The 25,112-nt window shown below is 46.4% G+C and overlaps 1 protein-coding gene and 1 non-coding gene across 2 annotated transcripts in view; both read right to left on the reverse strand.

The window, feature by feature from the left end:
- Positions 1-1,859: 1,859 nt before the first annotated feature.
- PRRC2B (proline rich coiled-coil 2B) overlaps positions 1,860-25,112 on the reverse strand; it is a 30,464-nt gene continuing 7,211 nt past the window's right edge. Inside the window, exons 8-31 of the mRNA XM_031057257.1 lie at positions 25,002-25,112; positions 24,321-24,411; positions 23,723-23,915; positions 23,037-23,352; positions 22,223-22,416; positions 19,633-19,837; positions 18,682-18,901; positions 16,035-18,101; positions 15,705-15,904; positions 14,886-15,031; positions 14,297-14,438; positions 13,616-13,695; positions 12,724-12,915; positions 12,390-12,584; positions 11,877-11,963; positions 10,850-10,954; positions 10,045-10,237; positions 8,747-8,844; positions 7,976-8,103; positions 7,129-7,366; positions 5,559-5,735; positions 4,794-4,885; positions 4,152-4,233; positions 1,860-3,780 (exon numbers count right to left, since the gene is read on the reverse strand). The exon at positions 25,002-25,112 is cut by the window's right edge and continues 29 nt beyond it. Of these exons, the coding sequence (XP_030913117.1) occupies positions 3,640-3,780; positions 4,152-4,233; positions 4,794-4,885; positions 5,559-5,735; positions 7,129-7,366; positions 7,976-8,103; positions 8,747-8,844; positions 10,045-10,237; positions 10,850-10,954; positions 11,877-11,963; positions 12,390-12,584; positions 12,724-12,915; positions 13,616-13,695; positions 14,297-14,438; positions 14,886-15,031; positions 15,705-15,904; positions 16,035-18,101; positions 18,682-18,901; positions 19,633-19,837; positions 22,223-22,416; positions 23,037-23,352; positions 23,723-23,915; positions 24,321-24,411; positions 25,002-25,112 (5,693 nt within the window). The 3' untranslated portion in view covers positions 1,860-3,639. The remainder of the gene's footprint in view (positions 3,781-4,151; positions 4,234-4,793; positions 4,886-5,558; positions 5,736-7,128; positions 7,367-7,975; positions 8,104-8,746; positions 8,845-10,044; positions 10,238-10,849; positions 10,955-11,876; positions 11,964-12,389; positions 12,585-12,723; positions 12,916-13,615; positions 13,696-14,296; positions 14,439-14,885; positions 15,032-15,704; positions 15,905-16,034; positions 18,102-18,681; positions 18,902-19,632; positions 19,838-22,222; positions 22,417-23,036; positions 23,353-23,722; positions 23,916-24,320; positions 24,412-25,001) is intronic.
- On the reverse strand, positions 9,731-9,811 carry LOC115947905. Its single transcript, XR_004081761.1, has one exon. It is a non-coding gene; the product is annotated as a small nucleolar RNA SNORD62 (small nucleolar RNA).

The following is a 25,112-nucleotide window of genomic DNA, read 5'->3' on the forward strand; positions in this document are numbered from 1 at the left end:
TGCAAGGAAGGTGTGGATGGAGTGAGTGGCTCTGCACGAACACCACACACGGGAGTGCAAGGGGCAGCACACGCATCCAGAGGTGCTGGCACAGCCAGGAGCAAGCTATGGGACATCAACAGCAAGACCTGTGCCACTGGTGACTGTGCTGCTTCTGCTTGTCTTTTAAAATATACTGGAGTGCCTTTTTATTTGCCATCTTTTTATTTTTATTTATTTCCAGACTTTAGTGTTGATTTGTTTTTAAATGAAGAGCCAAGAGCAGAAGGGGTGAGGGCAGCAGCACTGACTGGAGCTGCTGGTCATGACAGGGACCTGATCACACAGGTGCTCCAGACCCTCTGCTGAACAAGAGCAGCACTCAGCATCTAAACATTGCTGCTGCAAAGATGGGCTCCACCTTTCCCTCCCACTGCACCCTGCACCTTTCCCAGCAGAAGATTTGGTAGCTGACATCCAGTCGAAGCAAAAGCAACTCACAATCAGCAATAAATCAACCCTTAAACAGTGCAGACAGCAAGCAGAAGGACCCTCTGTGACTGTACTGATCCGTTCTGTGCATCTCCATCCTCCTCTCCATGCTGGATTTTTATCACCATTCCAGCTCCCTTGGCTTTTCAGCTCCTTTGAGGATCAGAGGCTTTTCCTTTTGAACTCCAGAGCACCACAAACTGCACTAACCTTGGACTAGCTTTAAACAAACAAACAAACAAGCAAAAATATATGCCAGAGAAGGATATTGCACCGTAGAAATTTGGGCTCTAAAACTGCTTTCCATCACACAAAACTCCACTAAGTGAGAGAGAGTCTTGCCAACTGCAGCTGACAGTCACGCAAAGTTGAGAAATGGAATGAAGCTCACATGCATTTCTTGGCCTTTCCTGCACAGAATAATTCAGACATAATATATAAATAGAGCAGTGAAACAATTACTTTTTCACCTAGACCTACAACATCAAATACGTATAAATAAATTCTAGTGTTTTATTCTGTTGGGGGAAGGAATGGAGGGATTAAAAGAGAAAGAAGGGTGACCTTTCTCAACAGGAAGTTTTGTAGTTCTGATGGCATGTACACCAGAGGGACTGCAGTAACTTGGATCTTGCAATAACCCAGTTTCTCCAACACGTTTGACCATTTTGAAGTCACACAGGTGGGAGGAAGGAGGTTAGTGTCTTTGTAAAGCTGAGTAGTGTGTCTAGAGTAGGGAAGAGATGAGAAGAGGGGGGCTCAGGTAAGTCTCTTTAGCCATTAGTTAGATTCTGGGCTTGTATTAGCTAGGGCCAGCTGGGCAGAAGGATAATAAAAAAAAATCCCAAACAGACAATTCTGCTGTTAATGGTATTTCAAGGGAGAAAATAGAAACAAGAGTGGGATGACTTACTGGAGGTGCAATCTTTGGAAAACACTGGGAGCAGGACTAGCAGATGAGGATGCAGATCTGGGAGATGTCTGAAGGTTGGGGAAATATTTGTCACTAAATCTCAAACCCTGTACTTTAAGGAGGATGCTAGAGAGATGCTGGCACACTCTGCTCTGAAATTAAAATCCATAAAACCTAAGAAAAAAAGAGCTCTTATTTCTTCTTAAAGTACCATCCTATCCCTTTCCCTTTGGGTTCTCTGCCATGTTCCATGGGGACACCTATGGAGAGGGGACATTACTATGCCTAAGTTAGTTTAGATTTCTAAGCTCTTTAAAGCTACTGTATAAAAATCATATTTATGCCTAGCTTAAAACTTCAAATGCATCCTTACAAAGTTACAAAGGATCTTTTTCCAGAAAGGGGAGGGGGAGTGGGAAAAAAAAAGCAAACAAAGAAACAAGAACACCTTTCAGATCCCTTCCCCAATACATTCTTTGTTCAAAATATCTTCTTTGGAACCACCACCAAATGACTTTCTGCCACCCAGCAGAGGCCAACGCACAGCCCATGAGCAAGCTACCATCTCCAGAAACGGTTCTGTCCCTCACTTCAGAGTGACCAGCCTACTTTACATTTTGAAAGAGCTAAACAACACAAACCAAGTTAGCTGAAAGTAGTTTTTACTTTAGACTACCATCAGGTGAAGGACTTCAAGTCCTTTCAGGAACTTTTAGGTCCATCCTAAAAAAATCTACGTACACACACGCACACACACGCACACACTCTCACATAAACCAAAACCAAACAGCCAAAGAAATAAAACCCAACCTCTCCCACTGGGATCTTCCTTGTGTAGATCATCAAATACTGGAGAGGAGTGGTGAGGTGACGATGCTGTACACACACTATATGCAACTGCATCAGAGTAAAGAACCCTTTGCTGTTCACCTGGGGAAGGAGAGGAGAAGGATGATTCCAATCTGCCTCTGAAACCACGTGCTTCCAACCCAAAACAGGAGGTTCCAAGTGTGCCTTGCAGAGGGGCTCCCTTACCAACGTATCTCTATGCAAATTTTACAGAAGGCCATGGAATAGAAAGCAAGACTCAGGGAAAAGAGCAAAGCTTAGGAGAGCAGCTCCGAGGGATGAACACAATATAGGACAAGTCTCAGGAGACACGAAGAATTTGAGCAGCCAAGGCAGGGAGCATGAGAGAGCATCACAACTACAAAAAGTAGTCCATACAGACCTGTTGGCTCTAGCCAACTCTTCTGACCCATGCGCTGTGAGAATTTCTTTTCTTCCTAACAAATGTTACACTTTGTAAATCTATGATTTACATTTTGGCGAGTGTTTTGCAGTCACTAAAAAAATCCGAAACGCACAAAAAGGAAAAATTAAACACCTAGATCTGTATGAGCTTGCAACAGAAATCTGGTGGTTTGAGTTTTTTCCCTTAAAATGAAAATGCCAAATTTTGTTGTGCACAAAGCACCCCAAAGCTGTGTTGAAGTGGTGCAAGTTTCAGGATTTATGCACTGATGTACTATATATATTTAGTACACATTTCCTCCTACTGCAAGCACTGCCTCTAGCTTAAAACAAAAATACTGAAAAATTAACAAATGTCATATCTGTCCTGTTTTTTTTAATCAAATAGTCTGAAAGGCTAAATCATCTGGGGAAATACACCCAAACAAACTCGAACTCTCAACATAGCACAGAACCATATACAAAACTAAGCAGAGTTTTGTCAGAACACCGTTTTAGCTGAAGGGAATTCTTTTCTGAAAGGAATGAGGAAAGCAGAAAGAAGGGGGGGAATGAGAGAACATATAAAAGTTCTGCTATAAACAAAGATACAGCTTTTTTGTAAAAACCTCAGCTGCCTTTAAAATGAAAAACCTCAAACTAAACCCCTCTCCCCCAGTTGCCACTCTGCTGAGACAGAAGTAGGGAAGGAGAAGGACGGGCTTTGCCAAGTGAGCAATCACAGCTACCTGTGGATGGGGCATGGGGAGGGGGGAAAATAAAAAAAAAATGGCTAAAGCCACTTAAAAGTCACATGATTGGTTTGTTTTAAAGCAAGCAGGTCAATGTCATATCCACTGTTTCAAACTGCTTTGTTGGGAGAGGGGCTTGAATGATGTTGCTGTAGTCAGTCAGTGTGGGGTGGGGATATATCTGGTGAGATTTTCAGGAGATCCAGTGGGGTCCAGTCTAAGCTGTGGTGCCTCTCAGGCAGCAGGACCAGCTGGGCATCAGAGGTGCTCCTAGGCCTTGCTCTCCTCCACTTTGACTGCCTGAGGTTTGATCGCTCCTGTGCGCACCGGCTTCATCTGGTTTGTGGAGGCTGTTTCTTGCAGCTTCACTGCTCCCAGACTGGCTTTGTTATCATCCACCCGCTGCTTTGCCTTTTGACACAAAAACCAAAGCATTAGCTAGGACAGACACCTCTAGGCAGGCAGAACAAGCAAACTGTGACCATCATTCATGCAGGACATTGAATTTGCTCCTGTAACACCTCACATTTAAGGATCTCAGTGTCTCACATATTTGGCAATACAAGTAACTTATAATAATTCCACAGTAGAACTTAGTAGAACTAATCTCTCCTGACTTTCAAATCACACAGAATTACTCCTGGACTCAGTAAAACACCAACTCCCATATCGAGCTTCAGTTACATAGGCCTTTCTGCCTTTCCTCTGCAGCCCAAGGCACAAGCACAACAGTGCAGAAGAGCAGGTATTTTTGGGCTGTACAAAGAACTCAGGTACACTACCTGCTGCACGTAGTGTCCTTGCACAGAGCCCATGCTCACTGCTGGTCCCGACGGCTTCCCGCTGGGGCTGGCAGAGCTAGGCCTGGAAATCGAAGAGTCGACAACATTCATGGAGTAAATTCTACAATGGAATGAGAGCCTTATTCATGTGTGAAAGAAAAAAAAAGACAGCAAAGCAGCAATAGACAGGGGACAAGTCTGTGCTGTGCAGATCAGTGAGCTCCACAGTCCAAGTGACAACACACGGGTCGGTTAGGAGAAAAAAAAATAAATTAGTCTTGCAAAAGCCTCGATGACCTGATGTGTCTAGACATGAGCACACCCATCTTCAGGACCAAAAACATTTATTCAGTGATCCTCTGATTTCCCACCTTCAGAAGGAACAAAAGTACACACCAATTCCAACATTTCTTTGAGATTCAGTGAACAAGTAACTTCATGCACCTCCACAAAGCACCAGGTCAGGTACACACACTGGCCCACACCCAGAATGAAAGCCATGACCATGCATTTAGACACAAGTGCTTGGACTGAAGTCAGCACGTTCTAGACATGAAAAGCCAGGTGGGTCTCGTGCAGGGATGATGGGTGCACCACATTTCTCTCCCATCCTAAGGAGCCCGAGCTGTGTGGAGGTCTCACCTGTACGTGTGTGGGGACGGGACTGACCCTCCGGAGGACATGCTCTGTTTACCATCGGAGAAATGAAACCCTTTCATTTCCATCTGGGAGGACTACAGAGGAAAATGAGTGAGATAGAGTATCATCTTTGCATTCACAAATTGCTCATTACTTCATATAAAAACTTAAGCCAAATGTTTGCCCTTCTCCCCATCATGCCCATTTAAAAGAAGAAATATTTTTCAGGTGAAGAAAGTGAGGCTTGTAAGTGAAATAATCTGCTTGTATTTAAGCACCAAGCCAGCAGCACAAGCAAATACAGAACCTGGAAGTTAACTGCTGTGCTCTCTCTCCCCTATAATAAGACAAACTTATGATATGAATCCATCAAACCAGACATGACATTAATATACCTACTCAAATGGACAAGCTTCACAACAGAGTGAAATATCTGGGCAGTATTCCAACTGTGTCTGGAGCTCACCACCCCTCAAGCACTCTGGGGAAACCTGTGTAAACATGTAATAAAACTGGAGACTCCAAACTGGATCAAGGCAGGATGTGGCTCCCTGGAAACAGAATGATGACCAGCAGCAAAACCTGGAAACTGCTGGCTTGCACTCTGGAGATGAGGGGGAAAGGGTTCCTTCATTTTAACAGCAATCCTTGGCTTGGATATTTAAGGATCCCAAACAAGCCATTCTCCCCTTTAAAAAGCAAGGAGTCAAACTTCAACGCAGGAGGGGTTACTGAATGCCATGAGCAGCACCAGGAGTTAATCCTTACCTCCCTGCTGGCAGCAAGAACAGAAGGCTGGGATCCAGGAGGGAGGATTCTTCGGGGAGCTCCTACAGGCAGGTTTTGCCCCTGGGGAAGCTGGATGGACTGTGGCAGAAGCAGGGGCTGCTGGCCAGAGCCGTAGCGGGGCAGAGGCAGCTGGGAGCCAGGCACAGGCATTGTCAGCTGTGTGACAAGGACATGTAGTTACCTTAAAGGCAGTAACAGTCTCGTGTTTGACATGCTGCCTCCCAATACCCTGAAAGCACAGCCTTGCCAAAAGGAAGCTCCCAAACAGCGCAGTCTGGCACGGAATAAACGCAAATGACTGTTAACACAGGGACTTTCACACTGAAATGGATGTTGTGGCAGTGCTGCCAACACTCTTTATCAGCTGGGTTTTTAACATGCCATCAAGTTAACCTAACTGCCCGTGGATGGGGGCTGTTCTCCATTCCTACAGCCCGGTTTTCCAGTCTTCCTCATGGTCACTTCATGGGTCTGTTTTCCCTTCATACAATGGCAGTGTCAGTGCAGTGTCAAGTGCTTTGTTTTCACCTCTGAAAATCTCCTACACTCTTACACCAAAACATTCTGAGGACTGGACCTCCAGAGAAAGCGATGGGGACCTCAGTTCCATGATTCACAGTGAGCTTCAAACCAATGATGGACACAATTAAGAGCAATTACAAAAAAATACTGTAGCTCGGGGCTGAGGCACCTCCTGTTCCCTCCGATTTTCTCACAATTGCTGGATTTGGGAGGTTCTATCAACACTTTAGAATAAATAAATAATCCAATCTAAGGCTGGCAAAAGAAACCAAGTTACTCGCTTATGATGGATAAAGCATTTCTTCAAATATTTTGCTTGTCAGTGTTCTCTGCATTTTCCTCACCTAAGTTACTTTCAGGATTAACTCTTTACGTCAGTCACAACATAAAAATCCCTCTGAAACAAAAAATAAACCTTAACAAGTTGCACAAGATAAACGTAAGATGAGTTTAATAAAATTATCAAATTTCTCCAGAGAATCAGAGCACATGCCCACAAACACAGCTATGGTCACAGTAGAATTCAATGTTTTTATGTGAACCATGCTTTATTAAAACATTTTCACACATTGAAATTCCTGTTAGGATTCTGCCAAACAGATCAGCTGAAGCTGTAAATAAGACTTGGACGACAAATGAACTGAGAAGACGGATGAGCCTTTAATACAAGTTCCTAGTTGCCCTGGAAGCTGAGGTGCTGGGAGAGATGACTGGGATTTGGCTCTCAGAAGAGGTGCTTTTAGGACAACCATTGCATCATGGCCTCCTATACATGCAGCACTGGAAGGTCTGACTTCCAAGTGACAAAATGACGTCTCAGCAGGGACAGACAAGGTATGAGCAACCATCTCATTAAATAAGGTGCTGCATATGTGAAACCATGGTTCACAGAACAGTGTCTCGGGGAAATCTTCCGCCTCTTTACAAAGAGTTTAGTTCAGACAGACATGTTACAACCCATCCTCAGAAACATGTGGCTGTGAATTAGCCTGGACCAAAGGAGTGGCTCGCCAGTCCTGCTCCTAACCTGTGTGAGCTGAGAGTCCATCATCTGGGAGGCTCCCATACCAGCCTGGTTTATTTGCCCCTCATAAACCAGCGCCTGGCTTCCGTTCATGGGCTGATAGGGGGACCCAGACTGGGTTTTCACCACCTCCAAGGGCTGCATGCCTGGGAAGGCGGAATATGGAGGCTTCAGAGCAGTGCCTCCTGTCAGGACCATGGTGCTGGGCTGGGACAGACTGGGGTGCATGTACACCTGAGACCTGCAGGAAAAAAAACATGCTTCAGTCATGATGCACAAAAACTTTGGAGACTGTACAAGCACACTCTGCCAAATCGTATCTGGCCTGCCATCAGTTGTCAGACAACTAAACTGACAGCTTAGAAATAAACTGTGATGCCACTTTCCATTTTAGTTACCAGGATTTTTTACTTCCACTCTTAAGCTTTTACAACCACGTCCTTGTGTTGCCAGAATATTCAACAGAATAACATTGTGTAGTATCTGATATTTATGTTTCAATATCCCACATAACAACCTGTGCATTAGCAGTTAAGGGAAGATTCAGGTTACCTAAAGTCTGCAGCAGTTTTGCAAAGCAGGAAAAAATCAGAAGTTAAAGATTCCAACAGCTCTATCAAATAAGAAGGGTTGTTTTTTTAAACCTCAGTGTTTAGGCTTTTGAAACACTAACTGCTAATTCAGATTGTTCAGTCTCATGCTCCCTACACTGGCACTGTTATTAGGGAAATGAAACAACATTTGAACAAAGGGGAAAGGGAAGATGAGTGTGGGGTATCTGACCAATGTACCCAGACATCAGGAACATAAGAGAGCAAGCCACAAGGAAAGGAAAACGGGAAGCAGTTACCTGAAGGGCTGTATGGAGCTGTACATCTCCTGGGACTGGGAAACAGGCAGACCACCCCTCAGTCCAAGCTGAGCTTGGGCCTGTAAGGATGTGTGGAGGGAAATGGGAATCTGTTGAGCAGCAGCAGCCTGCAGAAGAAATTAATATGACTGAGAGGTACAAGAGCAGCCAGAAACTCTCCAGGGCTGTTAAAAACCCATCAGTTTCCTGCATGAGTCAATCTGCAGTGACAATTACCTACACTGGGCCTTCACCCAGCCCTGCATCATTCCCCAGAACAGCAGCACTGCCAGGGAACACACTGCCCAGGCACCCAGAGGCTGATGCCTGCAAGAGGCACTTGATGGACATGAGGAAACCAACACGTTCCTCACACAGAGCAGGCAGTGACAATCCCAGCTCTCACCTGCCTGTACTCCACCTTGAAAGAGCTCTCCCCAGCCCTATCAACACACAATTTACTAGTGAAGTTACTCATTATTATTGACTGGCTGGGGAATTCACTCAAAGTCACTTAATCTCATTTAGGCCTCAGCATCTGGTTCAGTTAAAACCAGTCCAAGGGCACTGGTACAGAAGGGGAAGAACTCAATTCCCTCCCTTCAGTTCCACTAACCTCTGACACCCACTGGGAAGCAGCATTCAAGGAACCTAAAGGGAGACCCATCTAATTTCCTTTGGGCTATGAAACTAAAAAATTACTCCTTGTTTCCTAAGTGCCATCATGAAGAATCCTTGAAATACCACCTTCAAGCTGTACTGCTCCCTTACCTGTTGGTAGCTCTGCTGCTGAGGTATCGTCTGAGGGACCAGGCGGGGCTGACTTGCAAACACGTGGCCATCCAGATACAGGGGTGGAATATGGTTACCTGGACAGCAGAAAAGGCAGGCTGTAAATTCAAGGTACAGGGGAGATACAGGCACAGCAGCCTGCACAGATCAGCAAGTCAAGACTTATTTCCTACCTCTCAGCAAGTTAACACAAACATAGTACTGATTCAGAAGTGTCTGTAAAGCTCCTAAATCCACATAACATCAGCAGTAGCAGGATTGCTGAGAATTAATCATACCTTCCTGTCAGAGGCTAAATGTAAATACAGGTTTCCCACCTCCACAAAAGAGTCAGACACTAGCAGCTCAGAAGTTGGTAACCTGTACTCTGAACTAAATGCCAGAAATCTGCTCTGCAATCATGTCATCTTTGCAGCTCAGACAGACAGAAAGAGCAAACAGTGTTTAAGGGCTTGACACATGAGATCTAAAAGCCATATTCACCCCAAGGGTGGCACCAATTAGTAACTGCTGTGGCCACTCCTGTGCTTTTGTGCAGATATAAACCACAGGATTAAGCAGCAAGATTAGGGTGGGTGAGGAAGGAAATCACCTGACTTGGAACAATCTGTATATCAAGTGGAAGCTAACAACAGAGTCACTACACATTTCACTCTGTTCTTGAACTGAGACATGAGAAAGACAGTGCATACATGAGAAGCCCTTTGGGACCCAGAAGTCATCCCATGGAGAGCATCCCAGTACATTTCCTCTTTCCAGATGCTCTCCCTAATTACACACACTAACATGACTGAGCTAAGCTTTTCCTTTAACTAAAAGGCAGCAACACCTTCCCCCCTCCCAGAGTTCTGTGAGCTATAAACCAGTTGCTGTTTTGCTAAAAGCAAAAGGTGCTCAGAACCTGTGGCTTCAAAAGCAAAACAAGCAGAGGAATGGCTGATAATGATACTGGGACTGCTGAAGCCTCTCAGACACAGTTCTCTTCCTTTCTATTCTACTGAGCACACAGTAAACGGTAAGCAAGATCTATTGAGACATCAGAGACTTGACACAGAGGGAAAGCTGTCTTTGTATTAAGCTTTCACCAGTCACATTCTTTAAAGTGGGGAGACAGTCCCTCTTTCTGCCTTGCCTGGGTTGTTAAGGATCTGTCAAACACCAGCCAGCCAGTCACTCTACACAGAAGCTCTTCTCGCCATGCTCTCATCTACCAGAACCAGGGGATGGCTCCCAGATAACAATCAGACAATGCAAATGTTGCTGCAGTTTGCAGGTACCTGGAATAGATGCCGAAGGTGCTACAGATGCCACAGGCATAGGAGGCATAGAAACTCCACCAAAAGAGCTGTAGCTGACACCGTTGGAAGCTCCAACACTGGAAGGAGGCTGGATGCCTGAGCCTGCACCTCCAGGGGAGTTCTGTTCTGGTAAACTTGGAGAGTTTTCCCAAGCTTTACGAGCAGACTCCATCTATGGAAACAAAGAACAATAACTACAGACAGTTCAAATGGGGAGGACACTACCAAAGCCCACACTTGCTCATCTGTGTCCTGTGAGCTCAAATTCCCTGCACTCTAGGCATAGTGGAAAGCTGACAGGTCTGAGGCCAGGGGGCTCTACAACAATTTCTAATGGACAAGAACCCTTCACAAATACTCAAATCCCTTGGTATTTGCTGAGCTTCTCAGGTTTGGGATGGAAGTGGGTTTTGGTTTGCTTTATTTGGTTTTGTTGTTCTTGTTGGTACACTTAGGTGGGCTTTGTTTGGTTTTTCCCTCTCTTTACACTACCAGGCTTGCCAGGACCCCTGACCAGCCACCTTGCTCAGTACAGAAATAGCAAAGCTCTGTTGCACTTGGTTCTACAATGGATAAGGACTTCCTGCATTCAGGACTTAAAACACACACTCCTGCACTCATGTTGAACGGCACATATGCACAACTTTTACAAAAGCTAATTAAAGTTTAGCAATACCTAACAAAATACTCTGGGAAAGATCTCCCCACAGAAACGTGGTATCCCACACCTTCAGAGTGATCTCCCCACAGAGACATGGTATCCACACACCTTCAGCTTCCTTACCTTAAGAGTAAGGTCAGCAGTGGGGAAGGACATGGGGTTCAGGCCGATGCAGCGCTGGAGGTGATGATCCCTTCGCAGGATGGGAATGGACTGTGTTAACCCTGCCTGAGGGGAGAGTCATAAAAGGTGAATATTTGTGAACTCTTAGGAGAATGGTACGAGCCACCAAGGCTGACAGAGCTTCAGCTGGGCAGCTCCATTAAGTGCACATCAAAGAATTCAGTCCCTGGTGGTACTGCATGAGCCAAGTACCATATTCACCTAGGGTCCATTCTGCTCTTGCAATATGGGAGGCTTTGGTTATGTGCAAAGACACACTCTATGCTGAACTTTATCAGCTTCCATCAGTTTGATCCAAAAACTTCCATTTGCAGAAGAGTTCTCCTGCCTGTCCCATACTTAGAAACTACCTAAGTTTCAGACAAAACCTGTTTCTGAAAAGAACCACCCTGTAAAGACAAATCTCCAAAATCAAAACCAGACAGCCTCCAAACTTGAAGACATTTCAAAAGCAACTTTGTGTGTGTCTCACGTTGCTGTCTACAGTTGAGCTACCAGCTGGGCTTTTAGTGTGCTCACTCTTTCACAGAGAATAATGAAATCCCCAGAGGGCTTGAATAAGCTGGGAAACCTCCAAAAAGGCCTGACCACCATGTTACAGTTCTCTGCCTTGCTGTGACAGGTGAAACCTTCTGAGGAAGCAGGGCAGTCTGGGTCTAAACATGTCACCATCTGGACCATGGCCATGTCCAATACTTGTGTGTCTCAGGGGAAGAGACTGGCCATCTCAGAGATGGCTTTACACAGGTCACAATGATAATGAAATTGCTCTCTACATCACTTCTGCGTTTCAGACACTCATTTTACCACAGTATCATGAGACTTCCATTTTGGATTTCAGTGGCAAGTGCTGCCTAAGCAAGAAATATGAAGTCAGATGCAGACATGGTTGCTCTCTTTGGAAGCATCTGAGATTTACCTAAGGAGTATCTCCAATGAATCAATGTCAAAAGAAAAAGATACTTACATTACTGGCCAAGGCATCCTGCAATTTGGTGACAGGGTTAGCTGCAGTGCCAGAGGCAGAACCAGGTGGCAAGCTGAAGTCAGAGTCCTGAAAAAGCAAAATACATAAAATTTAAATCCAGATCCATGGGCCACCCCTCTGTTTTTCATGGTTAATGACTCTAGCCTGAATTATGACACTACAAACTAAAGACTGATCTCCAGTAAGCCTTGCTGGAAACAGAAAACACTTCTCAGCACTCAGCAGCAGGCAACCCCCAGAGGCACATGAAAGCTTGGCCATGACTTTGTCCCTCACCTCTGTTACCACCCCAGCTGGTCCTTGGGACAGTATTTCCAAGTGGATACTAAATGTTTGCCAGGACATCCTGAGTAACTGGCCTGTGTCACTAATGAAATCTAAGGCAAACCTACAGCTGGAAGCTTCCTCTAAATAATCCTTCTGCCTCAAACCACTTTTCATGCCTCAGCAAGATCAAATCACCAAGAAGATAAAATTAAATTCAATCCTCACTTTAGGATTTACTCCAAATTCAATGGGTGGCACAGGAAGTACAGAATCCACGTGAATTTCCACCCCATTAACAGGGGGAATATTCCCTTCCAGCCGTTCCGTTCCCTCCGAACCCTTTCTGTTTTTCAGGGAGCGTTCGTTGCCGATTGGTCCGGGCTTGTGTTCCTTGTTCTGTCCTGAGCCTTGATCTGAATCCTTAACAGGAAAGCAGAGAGGCTGAGACACAAAGACCGAATAACCCAACCTCAAGCCTTAAAAATGCTATCAAGAACAACACAGCCACTTCACAACGTCTCTCACTCTGTGCTCTGGCTTGGCTGCGAATCCAGATTACCTTTTTATCAGTTTGCTTCTGCACTTGCTCCTTCTGGCAGTCAGGCTTGGAGTCCACCAGGCCAGCCCCATTCATCTCCTCTGGTTTGAGGGTGCCATATGGAGAACTGCGCTGAGAGGAGGTCGCGGAGGATTCCCGAGACTCCGCACTCAAGTCAATGCCACTATCCCCCTGGCTGCCTTTAAATCCCTGCTATGCAAAGCACGAAATGTGTTAAAGCCCCGGACTCCAACCCAGCACCACCGAGGAAAAAACATCTGAGAAAACAGCAAGACCACGTCCATTTTTCAAATCAACATCCTGGTTAACTGCAAAGGAGTTGGGCCTGACCTGCAGCACCCCTTGGCTGCTCCTTCAGCTCTACACAGCCCTGAGACAGGTGAACTGATGCACTAACCAGACTATGGCTTCAAGAGTAAGGAAATGTGTCCCACAGAACAACTAGGCTGAGACTGCCAAACTCACTTCACATGGGACCCAAATGAAATTTTAACTCCGTCTCCAGAGGTGAAGAGTTCAGGAACTTCTCTGCCCTCCCTGCGTTAAGGCTACAGCTACACGCTGCTCACAGGCACAAGGCACAAACAGGACCTAAGGGATTCCACCCTCCTCGACCACAGTGTGCACCCAGTGATGAGCATAACCCTGGAATAGCTCTATCACACAGTTACTCCAGATTTATACCCACACACAACACCAAGCAGTGCTGGCTTGGCTCTTTAGGTCAAGATCTGAACAGCGTCAAGCTCAAAACTGCAAAGAGACGGTTTAAAATGGCACAAGCAGAGCTGAGAGTCACTAAGCACAGATGGAGCAATGAGAAGCATAAAAGCCACCTGCATTAATACTTTATACACACAATACCTTGAAGGGCACCTTAGGAGCCACTTACCTCAGTGCTGGACTCAGTACCATTAAAGGTATTTACAGGCTTGCTCCAGGAATCACTGCCAGGAGACTGAACGGAAAGTGCTGGAAGAGAATGGAGGGCAGGGTTCAGCTGCTTGAAACACAGCTATGAGCACACCCTGTACACATTACACCATCCACCTTCCATTTCTAGACATGAGAAAGGGTATTTTCACCACCTCAGAACATGAAGTGTTGCCCAGACATCTGAGACATGATGCAGCAGAGAACACAGGGTATGAGGAGTGAGAGTAGAGAACAGGGAGATTTCTTAAGGAACATAACAACAAAAGAAAGACAGGTCAGAGAGAAACAAGGGAGGCACTATCCGCTCAAGGCTTGATATGAGAAAATGTAGGAAAGCAAAATAAGAAAAAGTAGATCCAGCCCAAGCAGCTATAAAATGCTGTATAGTAGCAACTTGATGTGAAACAAAGACCCAAGAAGCAGATTAGGAGACTAACACGGCCAGCAACAGGAGCAGGATGGCTGAACAGTAGAGCTTAGAACAGAGGCTACTCCACATGTCTGCCAGCTCCCCTCCCACTCCCAGCATCAGACAGGAGAGGGTTTTCTTCTCTGAACCACAGACCCCATCCTTGCTGCACATCCCAGAGGACTCCAGCTCTGTGAAACCCTTTGGAACAAACAGACCCAAGCCTACCTGGGCTGTTGCTCTCCCAGATCTCTGTGCCCAGGCTGTTTCCAGACACTGTTACATCACTCTGCTCCAAGCACAGGCTGTTCTGCTTCTTAGCAAATCGTGGAGGAATGCGCGACTGAAGGACGCGGGCCTTGGCTGGTGCCTGTGACAGGAAAGGCACAGGTGTCAGGCTGGGAGGGTCCCCCAGTCTAACAAGGCTGGAAAGAGCTGCCTTTTGAAGTGTGAGGTTTTCTTCTGGCAACAACACAGTCAGAGTGCAAAATCATCCACTGCTCCTGCTGCCCAATATCCCACCAACTACAGCCAGCAGCTGGCTTAGAGAGCCAAGCTGCTTTGGATGAAGATCACTACAGAAACTTAACTCTCAATTAGCAATTCTGCTGCAAGCCAAGAATAGTCAGAAATCAAACTCTCCTTTTCAGACCAGCAGCCCTGAACACGTTTCTGGGGCCCAATACAGGATCTGTACTACTTTGGCATTGTCAACTGGATGTTTTTCTGTTCATACAAACACTTTCTGGGGCCCTGTTTCTCTGACTACAATCCAAATCATGTAACAAGTCCAACTTTTCTGCCTCCCGTTCCTCACCTGAGCAGCCTGTTCCTTCTTCCTTCGCTCCTCTTCCAGCAAACGACGCTGCTTTTTAGTAAGAACCTCAATGAAGCCTTCCCCTGTCATGGAACCAACTTCATTCTCTTCTGCTGTGTTTGACACCCGATTATCAATGATGGTACCTGAACAAAGCACACAGAGAGAACACAGTGCACATGCGTGTGCATATAAAACTTTGTAAGTACAATAATTTAAACAGTGCACTCCAAAGAGACTCCATGCCGCAATAAGTTCACCTAGTACGACAGCAGCTACATTTAGAAAACAAAATAATGTAGTCTGCTGACATCTACCAGCCACTTTATCTTGCAGGACTTTGCTGTCTCCTCTGTTTCAAGATGAGCACACTTTAGCTGGAAGAGCTGTGTGATAACTCAGGTAATTCTTTTCTGAGATACTAATTTCTTGCCATTCTCCTTGCCATTAGCTCAGCCTCAAATTCCCCACTCTGGATCCTCTCTCAACTTCCTTCACACAACATAAATTTCAAGCCTAAAACACATTAGCATCTTAGAGAGAAATACAGAAATATTCTCCCTAAACACAAACTTTCTATAGAAGAAACATCAGAGACGCTGTCAGATCAGGCTGAAAAGTTTGTGTTTAAAATTTAACAACAATTTTACCTTCCATTTTTGTATTTAGATACACAAGAATTTTCTTGTTTCTTTAAATAAATGGAAAGAAGCCCCTAACCTAATATTAAAAATTACACTGGATTGAATCAGTCTGGCTTTAATCAGTCAGCCATAATATGTTATCCTCTTAAAGAAACAAATGAATCAAGATACTCACTTCCATAACTCAGTTCAAACTGTGACAAGGCCTCTCCCTTCTCACTTGCTCTTTGTGCAGTGGATTTGTGCTCTTTCTCTGGCTTTTTACCTGGCCCCTCAGCACTCTCTGAGTTCACATGGGAGGCCCTATCCAAGCTATAAATGGAGTGGCTGCTCCCACCACTGGTGCTGCCAAGGCCTCCTCCTTCTTCTGGAGACCTACACAAGAAAGAAGGGAAAGGATTTAGTTTTGTCAGTAGAATGCGAATAGGAGTGACAAGAAGAAAATGCATGGGGTGTATGTCCACTCCAACATCTGCACTTATCACAGAGCAGAAAACAACTTTACCTTTTGCTCTTAATCAGGGTCCCATTCTGCTGGCTCTCATATCTGGAAGCTGCTCCCACACCAGTCCTGACGGACTGCTCTGCAAACCCTGCCGGCTCAGCCTTGCGGCTCTGCCTGTCCACCAGCGGCCTCTGGCTTGAGAAGCTCCTCTTTGCCAGTTCCTTCTTCTCTCCCAAGCTCCCAGTGCTGAGGCCACCTTCCAGCTGGCCCTCACTCTCTGGAGCTCCATCTCTTCTCTCCCGCCGCTCGCTGAAGTCGCTGCTCTCAGACGCTGTCTCCCACTCCTCGTTGGCATGGTCTGAAGAGTTCTGGTAGGACAGCTCAGGAGAGCGTCTGCCCGAGATGCTGCTCTTCTCTGCAGTGCCCAGTTTGGGTCTGCCTGGCCACTGGCTGGGCAGCAGATTAGGGCCTCCCTCCTCGGGGTTCCACTGCCCGACTGATTCCCTCTCCTGCCTGAGGCGTCTGAACCGTGGAGGTTTGTCCTGGCGGGGAGGACGCCGCCTCCTGAAGGGCCTGTTCTCTATGTTCTCCTGATCTGCTGAGTAATCCTCCTGGAAAAAGTGCCTTTTGTCATCCAGATGACTCTCATCAAAAACCCGGCTGGAGAAGGAATCCGTGTGTTTGTAAGAATCCTGAATGTAGTCCCTGTCAGACTGCTGCCTGCTCCCAAAAGTGTCTGATGGAGATGAGTGGCTGTACTCTTGCCACCCTCCTCCCCCACTCCTGCCCTGCCACTGGGTGGGCTCCTTACCCATGAACCCCCTTCGCCCATAGCCAGAGTTGCTCAGTCTCGGTGGCAGTGATCTCCCAAAGGCTCTTGGAGCCCTCATCTTAGGATCCAGGCTATTGTGATCATCTGAATAGATTTTGTTGGACCTCCAAGACTCTTTGAAGTCTCCCTTTTTCAAATCACTGTCCTCCCTGTCCAGCACAGAGCCTTCATTGCTGTTCTCCGAGCCCCTCTGCCGGCGACGCTTGGGGAGCTCCTCATACTCTGAGCCTTCACTGTGTGTCTCGCTGGCAATCCGGCGCCTTGGCTTGCCCCTGGGGAAGTCCTCTGGCTGGTTGAATTCCCGGAGCCCTCGGCCCCGGCTGCTCCTCTGGTTGTTGTTGTTGTAGACCCCCCTGCTGCTCACAACCGTGCCTCGGCCTCTGAAAGTGAACTCTCTGAAGCCTCTCCCTCGCCCACGCCCTTGACCTCTCCCACCGAAGGCTTGCTCCTCATCTATGAAGATCCAGTTGTTTCTTTTTGTGGGAGGGAGATCGCTGCTTTCTCTGGATAGTTTGTTCTCCCAGGTTCTTTCCGGCTTCTCTTCTTCCTCCTCCTCCTCTTCTTCCTCTTGGGATTTCTCAGCCTCTCGTGCAAGGCTGGTTTGGGAAGAACCTTTGTCATCCAGCAGGTAACGCGTGGAGTTCAGCAAGGCAGCAGAGTCATCTGACTCATTTTCCACCTTCTGAACAGCTGCCTTCTCCTTCAGCGGGCGTGAGCTGTCCTCTCCCTCCAGTTTAACCTTCTCCATCTCCTTCTCCTTCTCTTCCACCTTGAGGGCTTTCAGGACTGGTTTTTTAATGGGGCCTGACCGCCGTGTCCTCCCCATTTGCTCCTGGGGCTGCCCACTGGTATTGCGGCTCTCAGGAGCCCACTCTGGTGTCTCTTCAGTGGCCTGCTTGGGATTGGCTCCTTCTTTCTTCCAGGGGTCAGCACTGAAGGACTGCTCATCCCGGGGTACTTCTTCAGCAACTTCTGCTGCTGTCTCTGCAGGTTTCTGATGGTGGCTGATATCCCAACCATTATACTCAGGCTTCTTCTCTGCTTGGATAAAATCAGGCTCCAGGGGTGAGCACCTCAGGTTTGCATGGCGGCTGCCAGCAGGACAGGCTTCCTGCACACTCTCCTGGTGCTGGAACAGGAGATCCTGGCCTATCCTCTGAGAAGACAGGCAGCTGTCAAAGTCTGCTTGGGCCTTCTTGTCAAAAGCATTCAAATATTCTTCCCCTCTCTCCTCAAAGAGATCTCGCTGAGTGCTCAGACTCTCCGGTCTTCCAGAAGCAGAGTAACTTTCATTCCTGAGAACAAAATAAACAACAAAGGAAAGTCAGGTAATGCAGAGCACAGCACAAATCCAAGGGCCCAGGCTGGATACAAGAGGTGAAAAGAAATAAACTAAGGTTTACGGTAAATCATGAGGCAATTAACCTATAAATACAAAAATGCTGGGCAGAGCTGCTGTGGCCCCAGGCTGTACTGTCTGGTTTGTTAAATCAATACATGATAAAGAAAAACAGTTCCTATGATGAGCAGCAAACTTTAGAAATGAAAGAAGATGTATATCTAAAAAAGTAGGAGACAAACTAGCAATCATCAGATTTTTTGACTCATGTTTTTTTATACCTTCTCGTGTAGGTGACAAGTCCCTCTCTCTCTCCAAACAGGCTCCAAGCTGGTCACATAGAAAACTTCTGAATAGCTCAATAGCTCTGTGTAAACCAGCTAAAACACTCAGGAGTGTAAGGGTGCTCCCAGATCAGTACCGGGGCCTGTTCACAGACATCTTTCAGGCCAACTCTATACCTGCTTTTCAGCAGATGGCTTACAGCAGCATCTCCCATCCCAGCATGCATGAGGACAAGGGAATTCTACACTCACCTGGCATGCAGCCCCTCCATGCTCATGTTGTCAGCCTGTTTCTGATGTGACAGGGAGTATCCTTTGCTCTGCAGGGATGTGTAGCTGTCCTGGCCCCACACTGGTACAGGATCCAAGGCAGCACTCTTCCTCTCTGCCTGCCCTGCCTGACAGTTCTGATCTTCAGACCGACAGCTGCTCCCACTGATGGAGTCCTTCTGAATCATGGGCTTCATAATTCCTGTCACAACAGAGTTCATGCCATTAGCACCAGGATTTCACAAACAAGAAGAATTTAACAATCTCCTAGTTTGACTCCCCTTCCTTCTCAGGCAGCAGGTGGCTGCAGCCATGGAAACTTCCCTTGTAAAGGGGAGCCTGCGCTTGGAAAGTGCACAGCTGGGAAATACACCTGGAGTGATACAGAAGATGACACAGCTCTCAGAGCCCAGCCCACACAGACACTACACAGCATCACTGGCTTGGGATCAAGCAATCCACCAACTCCAGGGAATGATTTATACATCCTGATGTTTACATTCACACCTCTGAAGATTAGGACAATATAGGAAGTGCACAGTTCAGGAACTACAGGGTTTCTCCATCACATTGCCTAAAAGGGGTCTATTAAGATTTCACATTATTACAATAACTCCAAAACTCATCCTTCTCCTCCAACAGGCAAGATCAGTGGATCTGCTACCCTTTCCTCCAAGGGGCAAGATCAGTCACATCCACTAAGGTCCCAAAGCAGTCAGGGAAGGTCTGCCACTGCAGTGCAGAGAATGGACAGACACATGTCTACGTGTCCTCCCTCCCAGTCTCCCACAACTTCCCATTGCAATCCCTTCTCATCCCCAGAGAAGGGATGCCAGCCAGAAATGCAAAGTCCGGACAGAGGTTAAGACAACACAGCAAATCTCCAGCTATGAACCAACTCAACAGCCAAGATAAACACTGCCAACACCTCACCTGAAGGGTGAAGGGCTGAAGGGTAGAAATCCACAGGGGTGCGGCTGGGGGCCATGCGAGGGTCCATGTAGGATGGCATCATCATCCAGCGGGGGTCAAAGCCGAGCATCTGCGGGTGCGGCGGGTAGAACGTCCTCTGGGGATGGGAGGGAGATGGGGGAGGATAGACCTGCTGCTGCCAGTGCTGCATCTTGTACAGCTGCTCCTGCAAGGAACAGGATGGGCCATTGGACATGGCTGTGGGGCCAGGAATCCCACTGATGTACCGGTCAGCCAAAGGAAAATACGTGCCATCATCAAAGGATCAATCTCTGATCAGATGGGAGAGTGGGGCAGACAGGGGTAATTCACTCCCAGCTGGGAATTTGGCAGTTGTTATTCTATCACACCACTGTGGGCCAGGCTATGTGGCCAAACACAAGGGATCACCTTTAAGGCCACAATTTGCATCTTCTCAACATTCCTGAATGAATACAGGACAGCTTCCTGTCAAACGCTACTTCATAACTGGAACCAAATACTTGAGAAGATGTTACATTTTTCAGGAAATGCATCTCTCATTTATTTAGCGTGTAGATATATTAGTTCCACCCCTGTCAGCTTAAGAGATTAGATAAAAACAACCTAAATCACATTAAGAGAGCTATTAATATTTTACTGTGTTTCCTGGGCATCCTTCAGAGACAGGCTGGCACTTGCAGGTTGTTTCCCCATCTCCCACACAGCCAGTCCATGTTCCCTTAGCTGAGGACTGTCATGATGCTAATTTGATTTGACATTTAACTTTTACTGAAGGTCCAAAAATAATATATATTTGAAAGGAGATTTGTGTACTGAAGAAAGCTTTCAAACACTAAACAGTTCCAATTAACATCAAATGCATCTACTTACTTGTCAAACATGCCGCCATATTTTTTTGCTAAGCTTACAACAGTGTCAGATACTGTAATTGTTTATTAAAAAAGCCAATCCCCAACTGCAGAGCAAAAGAGACACCTTTAAATCTGAATCTGACACATCATTACAGCAAGGAAAGCTCTGATAAATGCAGATTGTATCTACATTACCTAGTCCTCTGGTACCTTGGAGAAAATATTGCCTTCACAATACCATCACTTTTCCATTTTATTCTCTTCATAGAGCTACCAAAGCAGCAATACAAGCCAGCCAAAACATGCACTGCCTCATACATACTAACATCACAGAGGATAAGAGAAAATAAAATAAAACTTCATGTTCTTCCACTAGTGATGACCTGTGGTATTAATAGCATGACAGCAAAGACATCCAATTCTTTTTAGTTTAAGAGCATCTCTTTTCAAGAGTAACATTAGGCAGCATTTGCTGCTGTATATCTGAATCATGAAAATGTCAACTGCCGAGCAATGAGCACGGGGAACATCCATAAAAGAGCAATTACTGAGCAAAAGCCAATTGTGAGCTCTTCGCTAAGATCTGCAGCAGCATTGATGATATCCCATTTCAAGTGGTTATTTTATGAAGAATGGCAATTAACTTTGCATTATCTGAAGCCTGAATACTCTGTCCCTTGGTTTGGCTCTGCTGCTCTACAGAGACTCACTGCATCTGGCAGCAGAGCTGCACAGCACGTATGGCACATACAGCACTGAAAGGTCAGGCAAGAGCCAAGATGCACAAAGCAGCTCAGCTGATGTCTCAGTGCCCCAGAAGAGTTTTCAATGCAACAAAAATGAAACATTTAAGACCAAACATTTTTATAGTGCAAAGAAAACAATGATCTCAAAGAGCCTCACAGAAAAAAAATCTAAGTAGGTATTAGATGAGAGCTGAGCAAAGGACCAGCCCTCTGCAAAGGCAGGAGGTGGAATGAGAAGTGTGCCACTCCAGAACTCCCTCCAAGTCCAGAAGCAGTCCAGGAACTTGCCAAACTAAGCACAGTTTGCCCTGGCAAGAAAATGGCTGCCCATATCTACAATGGTAAAGATACAGCAAGTGCTGAGTGAAATGGAAGCAGCTGAACCCCAAGGGTTTCCCCTTCCCCTGTCCAGTATATTCAGGCACTGCAGCAGTGCTGAAGAGCAGCAGCTCACCTTGTGCCAGAGAGTAAAAAGAGATGTTCATCAGGTTCAAGGCTAGCCCAAGAACAGAGCCTCCCCTGGGCCAGGCCTATACAAGCACCAAGACAGCCACTCATGGTTTTGGATGTGGGAACATCCGCAGCTTCTCCTGCTCATAACATTTGCAAACCAGAGCTCTGCCCCAAACCACACAGAGTCCTAAGAGTTCCAATTGTCAGGAGATGACCAGACAACCGTGCAAGACAAGTCAACATTTCTGACAGCACTGTATTTTTCTCCCAGGCAAGTGACAAACCTGGCAGAGCTCTACCCACAACAGCTCAAGCATCACAGGGCGCAAGGAAAACTCATGTAACCCTCAGAGAACCTTTCTACCCAATCAGACAGGATATTTCCATGATCAGAAGTACTGAAAAAGGCCAGGGTAAAACCCCATTTATCTCCTCCCAGCCCAAAGACCAGTGGTGTTGAGAGCTGAGCAAACACAATGGTTTAGTGGGGGTCCAGAAAATGTGTTGTGAGCCATCTACCTGCTGCTGTTGCTGCTGCTGTTGCCTCTGGAACCGTGGGGGAAGAGACTTCTGGTATTTGTTGAATTCTTGTGCTGGCGAGGGAGCTTCTCTGAGCTCCTCCTCACTGCTGCTTTGGGCTGCTGCTGCTGGAGCAGGACTCTCCTCTTCCAGATAGCCAACAGAGGCATCCTGTGTGTGAAACTCAGGGGTTGCTGCAGAGAAGAAAACAATCCCTCAAGAGCCTGCTCATGACAGAACTGGGATTGCACCACCATCACACAACAAGCTACGGGCCATGTCCTGACTGTAACACATGGCTGAAACCTTACTACAATCATATACAGCACATCCTTTACCTTGACAGCCCTATAGAGGGTTTTGTCCATCTTATTTTAATGATAAATTCTGAGATCCTCCTTTGCTATCAGCCTTCTGCTTAAGCACTGGGGAGAAAGTCCTTTTCCCCATTAGTCCTTAAACCTGGCAGCACTTACTGGTTTTCCATCTATGGCCACAAGCACTTAATATTATCATCCTATCATGAGAAGCCCATGAGGCCCATTCCAACAAGCCCTCTGCTAGCACAGCTCACTGAGCACAGATAAAGGCAACTGAAGAAGTTTGCATTCGTTTTAATAGCTTTTTTTATTTAATCAACCTTTGTCAACAACACAAAATACTCTGCAGAATACAAGCAGCAGCTGATCTCTCAAGGGCAGCTGAAGGACCCTCTGAACACTCCCTCCCAGGAGTTCCCCCACTCCAGCTAAAATATCAGCACAACAGCAAAAAAAGCAATTTTTACAGGGTGAGGCAGAGAGTGTTTTTGTACCTTTACGGAAAGCATGGCCATTCTCTTGTGTAGTGTTTTTCTCTGTGCTGGGGGGTCGCACGTCCTCATTCTCCGTGTGTTTCTGTGTCTCCCCATTCTTCTGAGCCAGTTTGCATTTCTGATCAAGCTGCTTGAGCTTTGCAGCACAGGCTGCCAGGCGCTCCTCCCTGGCTCGCCGTTCCTCCTCCTCCCGTCGCCTCCTGGCTCTCTCGACAGCCTCAGAGATCTCAGAGTGCACAAACTTCTGTCTCACAGGCACCTTTTCTTCTTTATCCTCTATGGACTGCTGTCTGAGAACACTTCCCGGTGCGGGTTTCTGCCAGAGAAAAAACATTCCTCCATAAGCGTGACCCAACCAGCGCCTCTATCTTGAGATCTGCATCCCATGGTGACAGTATTCCCTTCTGACTCCCTCCCCTCTATCCTCAAACACAAATCCCCCAGTTACTGGGAAGAGTTATTGATATTTGGTTCAGTAACTCCATTTTCTCACTGACAACCCCACTGTTCTGGACCAGCTTCAATTTCTTTTCCCTAGTGGAAGTGCTATGCAGATAGATTTCTCTCCAGGTGGATATAAACTAAGAATAGAGAAATTCATCAGCATCCCATTTCCAATAAAATGTTAAACTGGCCTCTTAAGGACAGTGATGGGCTTCCAGCTCACCCTCATGAGTTCAACCTACCTGGTATTCTGAGGCAGAGCTCCAGCCATTCAGCTTCCTTGGAGGCTGCTGTGAATCCTGCGTTTTCCGGACTGGCCGGGACAAACCAACTGAATCATTCCAATTCTTTCCTTCCTCCAAGGTGTGCTTGACATCTGCACTGTCTGCAGAGCTCAGGGACAACTGTCGCTGCCTTCTGGGATCCCAGCTGTTCCTGTCACATAAACAGCTTTATTATTGCATTTGCTACTTGCTTCAAAAAGCACTTGGAGCCTAATCAAGTGGCAAAGGCAACTGACTCTAATAAAAAGGAAATATCACAAAAAAACACCAGAACAAATGATGCACTTCTCTTAAGGCGCATAAGGATCAACTCCACTATAGTGCAGCAGGATAAAGGTGAGAAAAGAGGAGGAAAAAAGCCTGGCAAACTGGAAGTCAGCTGCTAGACCTACACAAAGCCTTGAAGACCAATCAAACACTGCTCAGTAAAATCAATGAAGTCACAGTAAAAATCAGAGGGATCAAGACTCCGCATTTAGAACAAGTTTTTAAAGATCCTGGTATTTCTCACTTTTACTAAAGGTGAACTGTAGGTGCAAACAAAGTGACTTCTTACCACTTCTGTCGCCCATCTTTAAGAGTTTCTTCCTCTTCTTCATCTTCACTAAACTTTAGTTTCTCAGAATAATCCACTTCATCATGAATGCCTACAAAGGCAGCAAAGAGAGAACAGATTTATGAGAGAAGAGAAACAGGTCCCTTGTCCTGATAAAGCTTATGCCCCCCTTTAGCACTAAATTACAGGACACACAGGCTTGGCATGAACTACTCGCAAAGCCAAATGTCCAGCACTGGTCCTGGAAATCACAGAATAGCTTGGCTTGGAAGGGACCTTTAATGTCATCTACCAACCTCCCTCAATGAGCAGGGACAACTCCAGCTAGATCACGCAAGAAATTACATGAGCAGTGTGGACACACACTAGCGAACAGCTGGACTGGTCCCAGAGGAGAGGCAGCAAACAGCCTGGGAGTGGGGGCTGCAAATGAGAGGGTAGTTGCCAAGCCAGACTGTGTGCAATTGGATACTGAATGCCATGACTGAAAGGGCAGGACTAACTCTCCATCCCAGCACCCACAGTACTATCCTTCCTGCTGTGCTTGGTGTTTTCAGATTTTAGGAGTCTTCAGATCCAGTTCCTTGAGCACAATGTGATGGAAGGATCAGAAGGATCCATTGTGTCATCATTTACACCAATTTCACAACTACACAAAGCCAGAGCATGAAGGCACTTTACCTGCCCATCCATCATCTGCATCATTGTCCAGCTCATCCAGCCCCTTGAGGTTCTCTGCATTGATGATGGTGGGCCGGGGCACTCGCTCCAGCTGCTGCCGAACTGGGCGCG

The sequence above is a fragment of the Geospiza fortis genome, unplaced genomic scaffold (assembly GCF_000277835.1).
Source record: "Geospiza fortis unplaced genomic scaffold, GeoFor_1.0 scaffold27, whole genome shotgun sequence".
NCBI classification, from domain to species: domain Eukaryota; kingdom Metazoa; phylum Chordata; class Aves; order Passeriformes; family Thraupidae; genus Geospiza; species Geospiza fortis.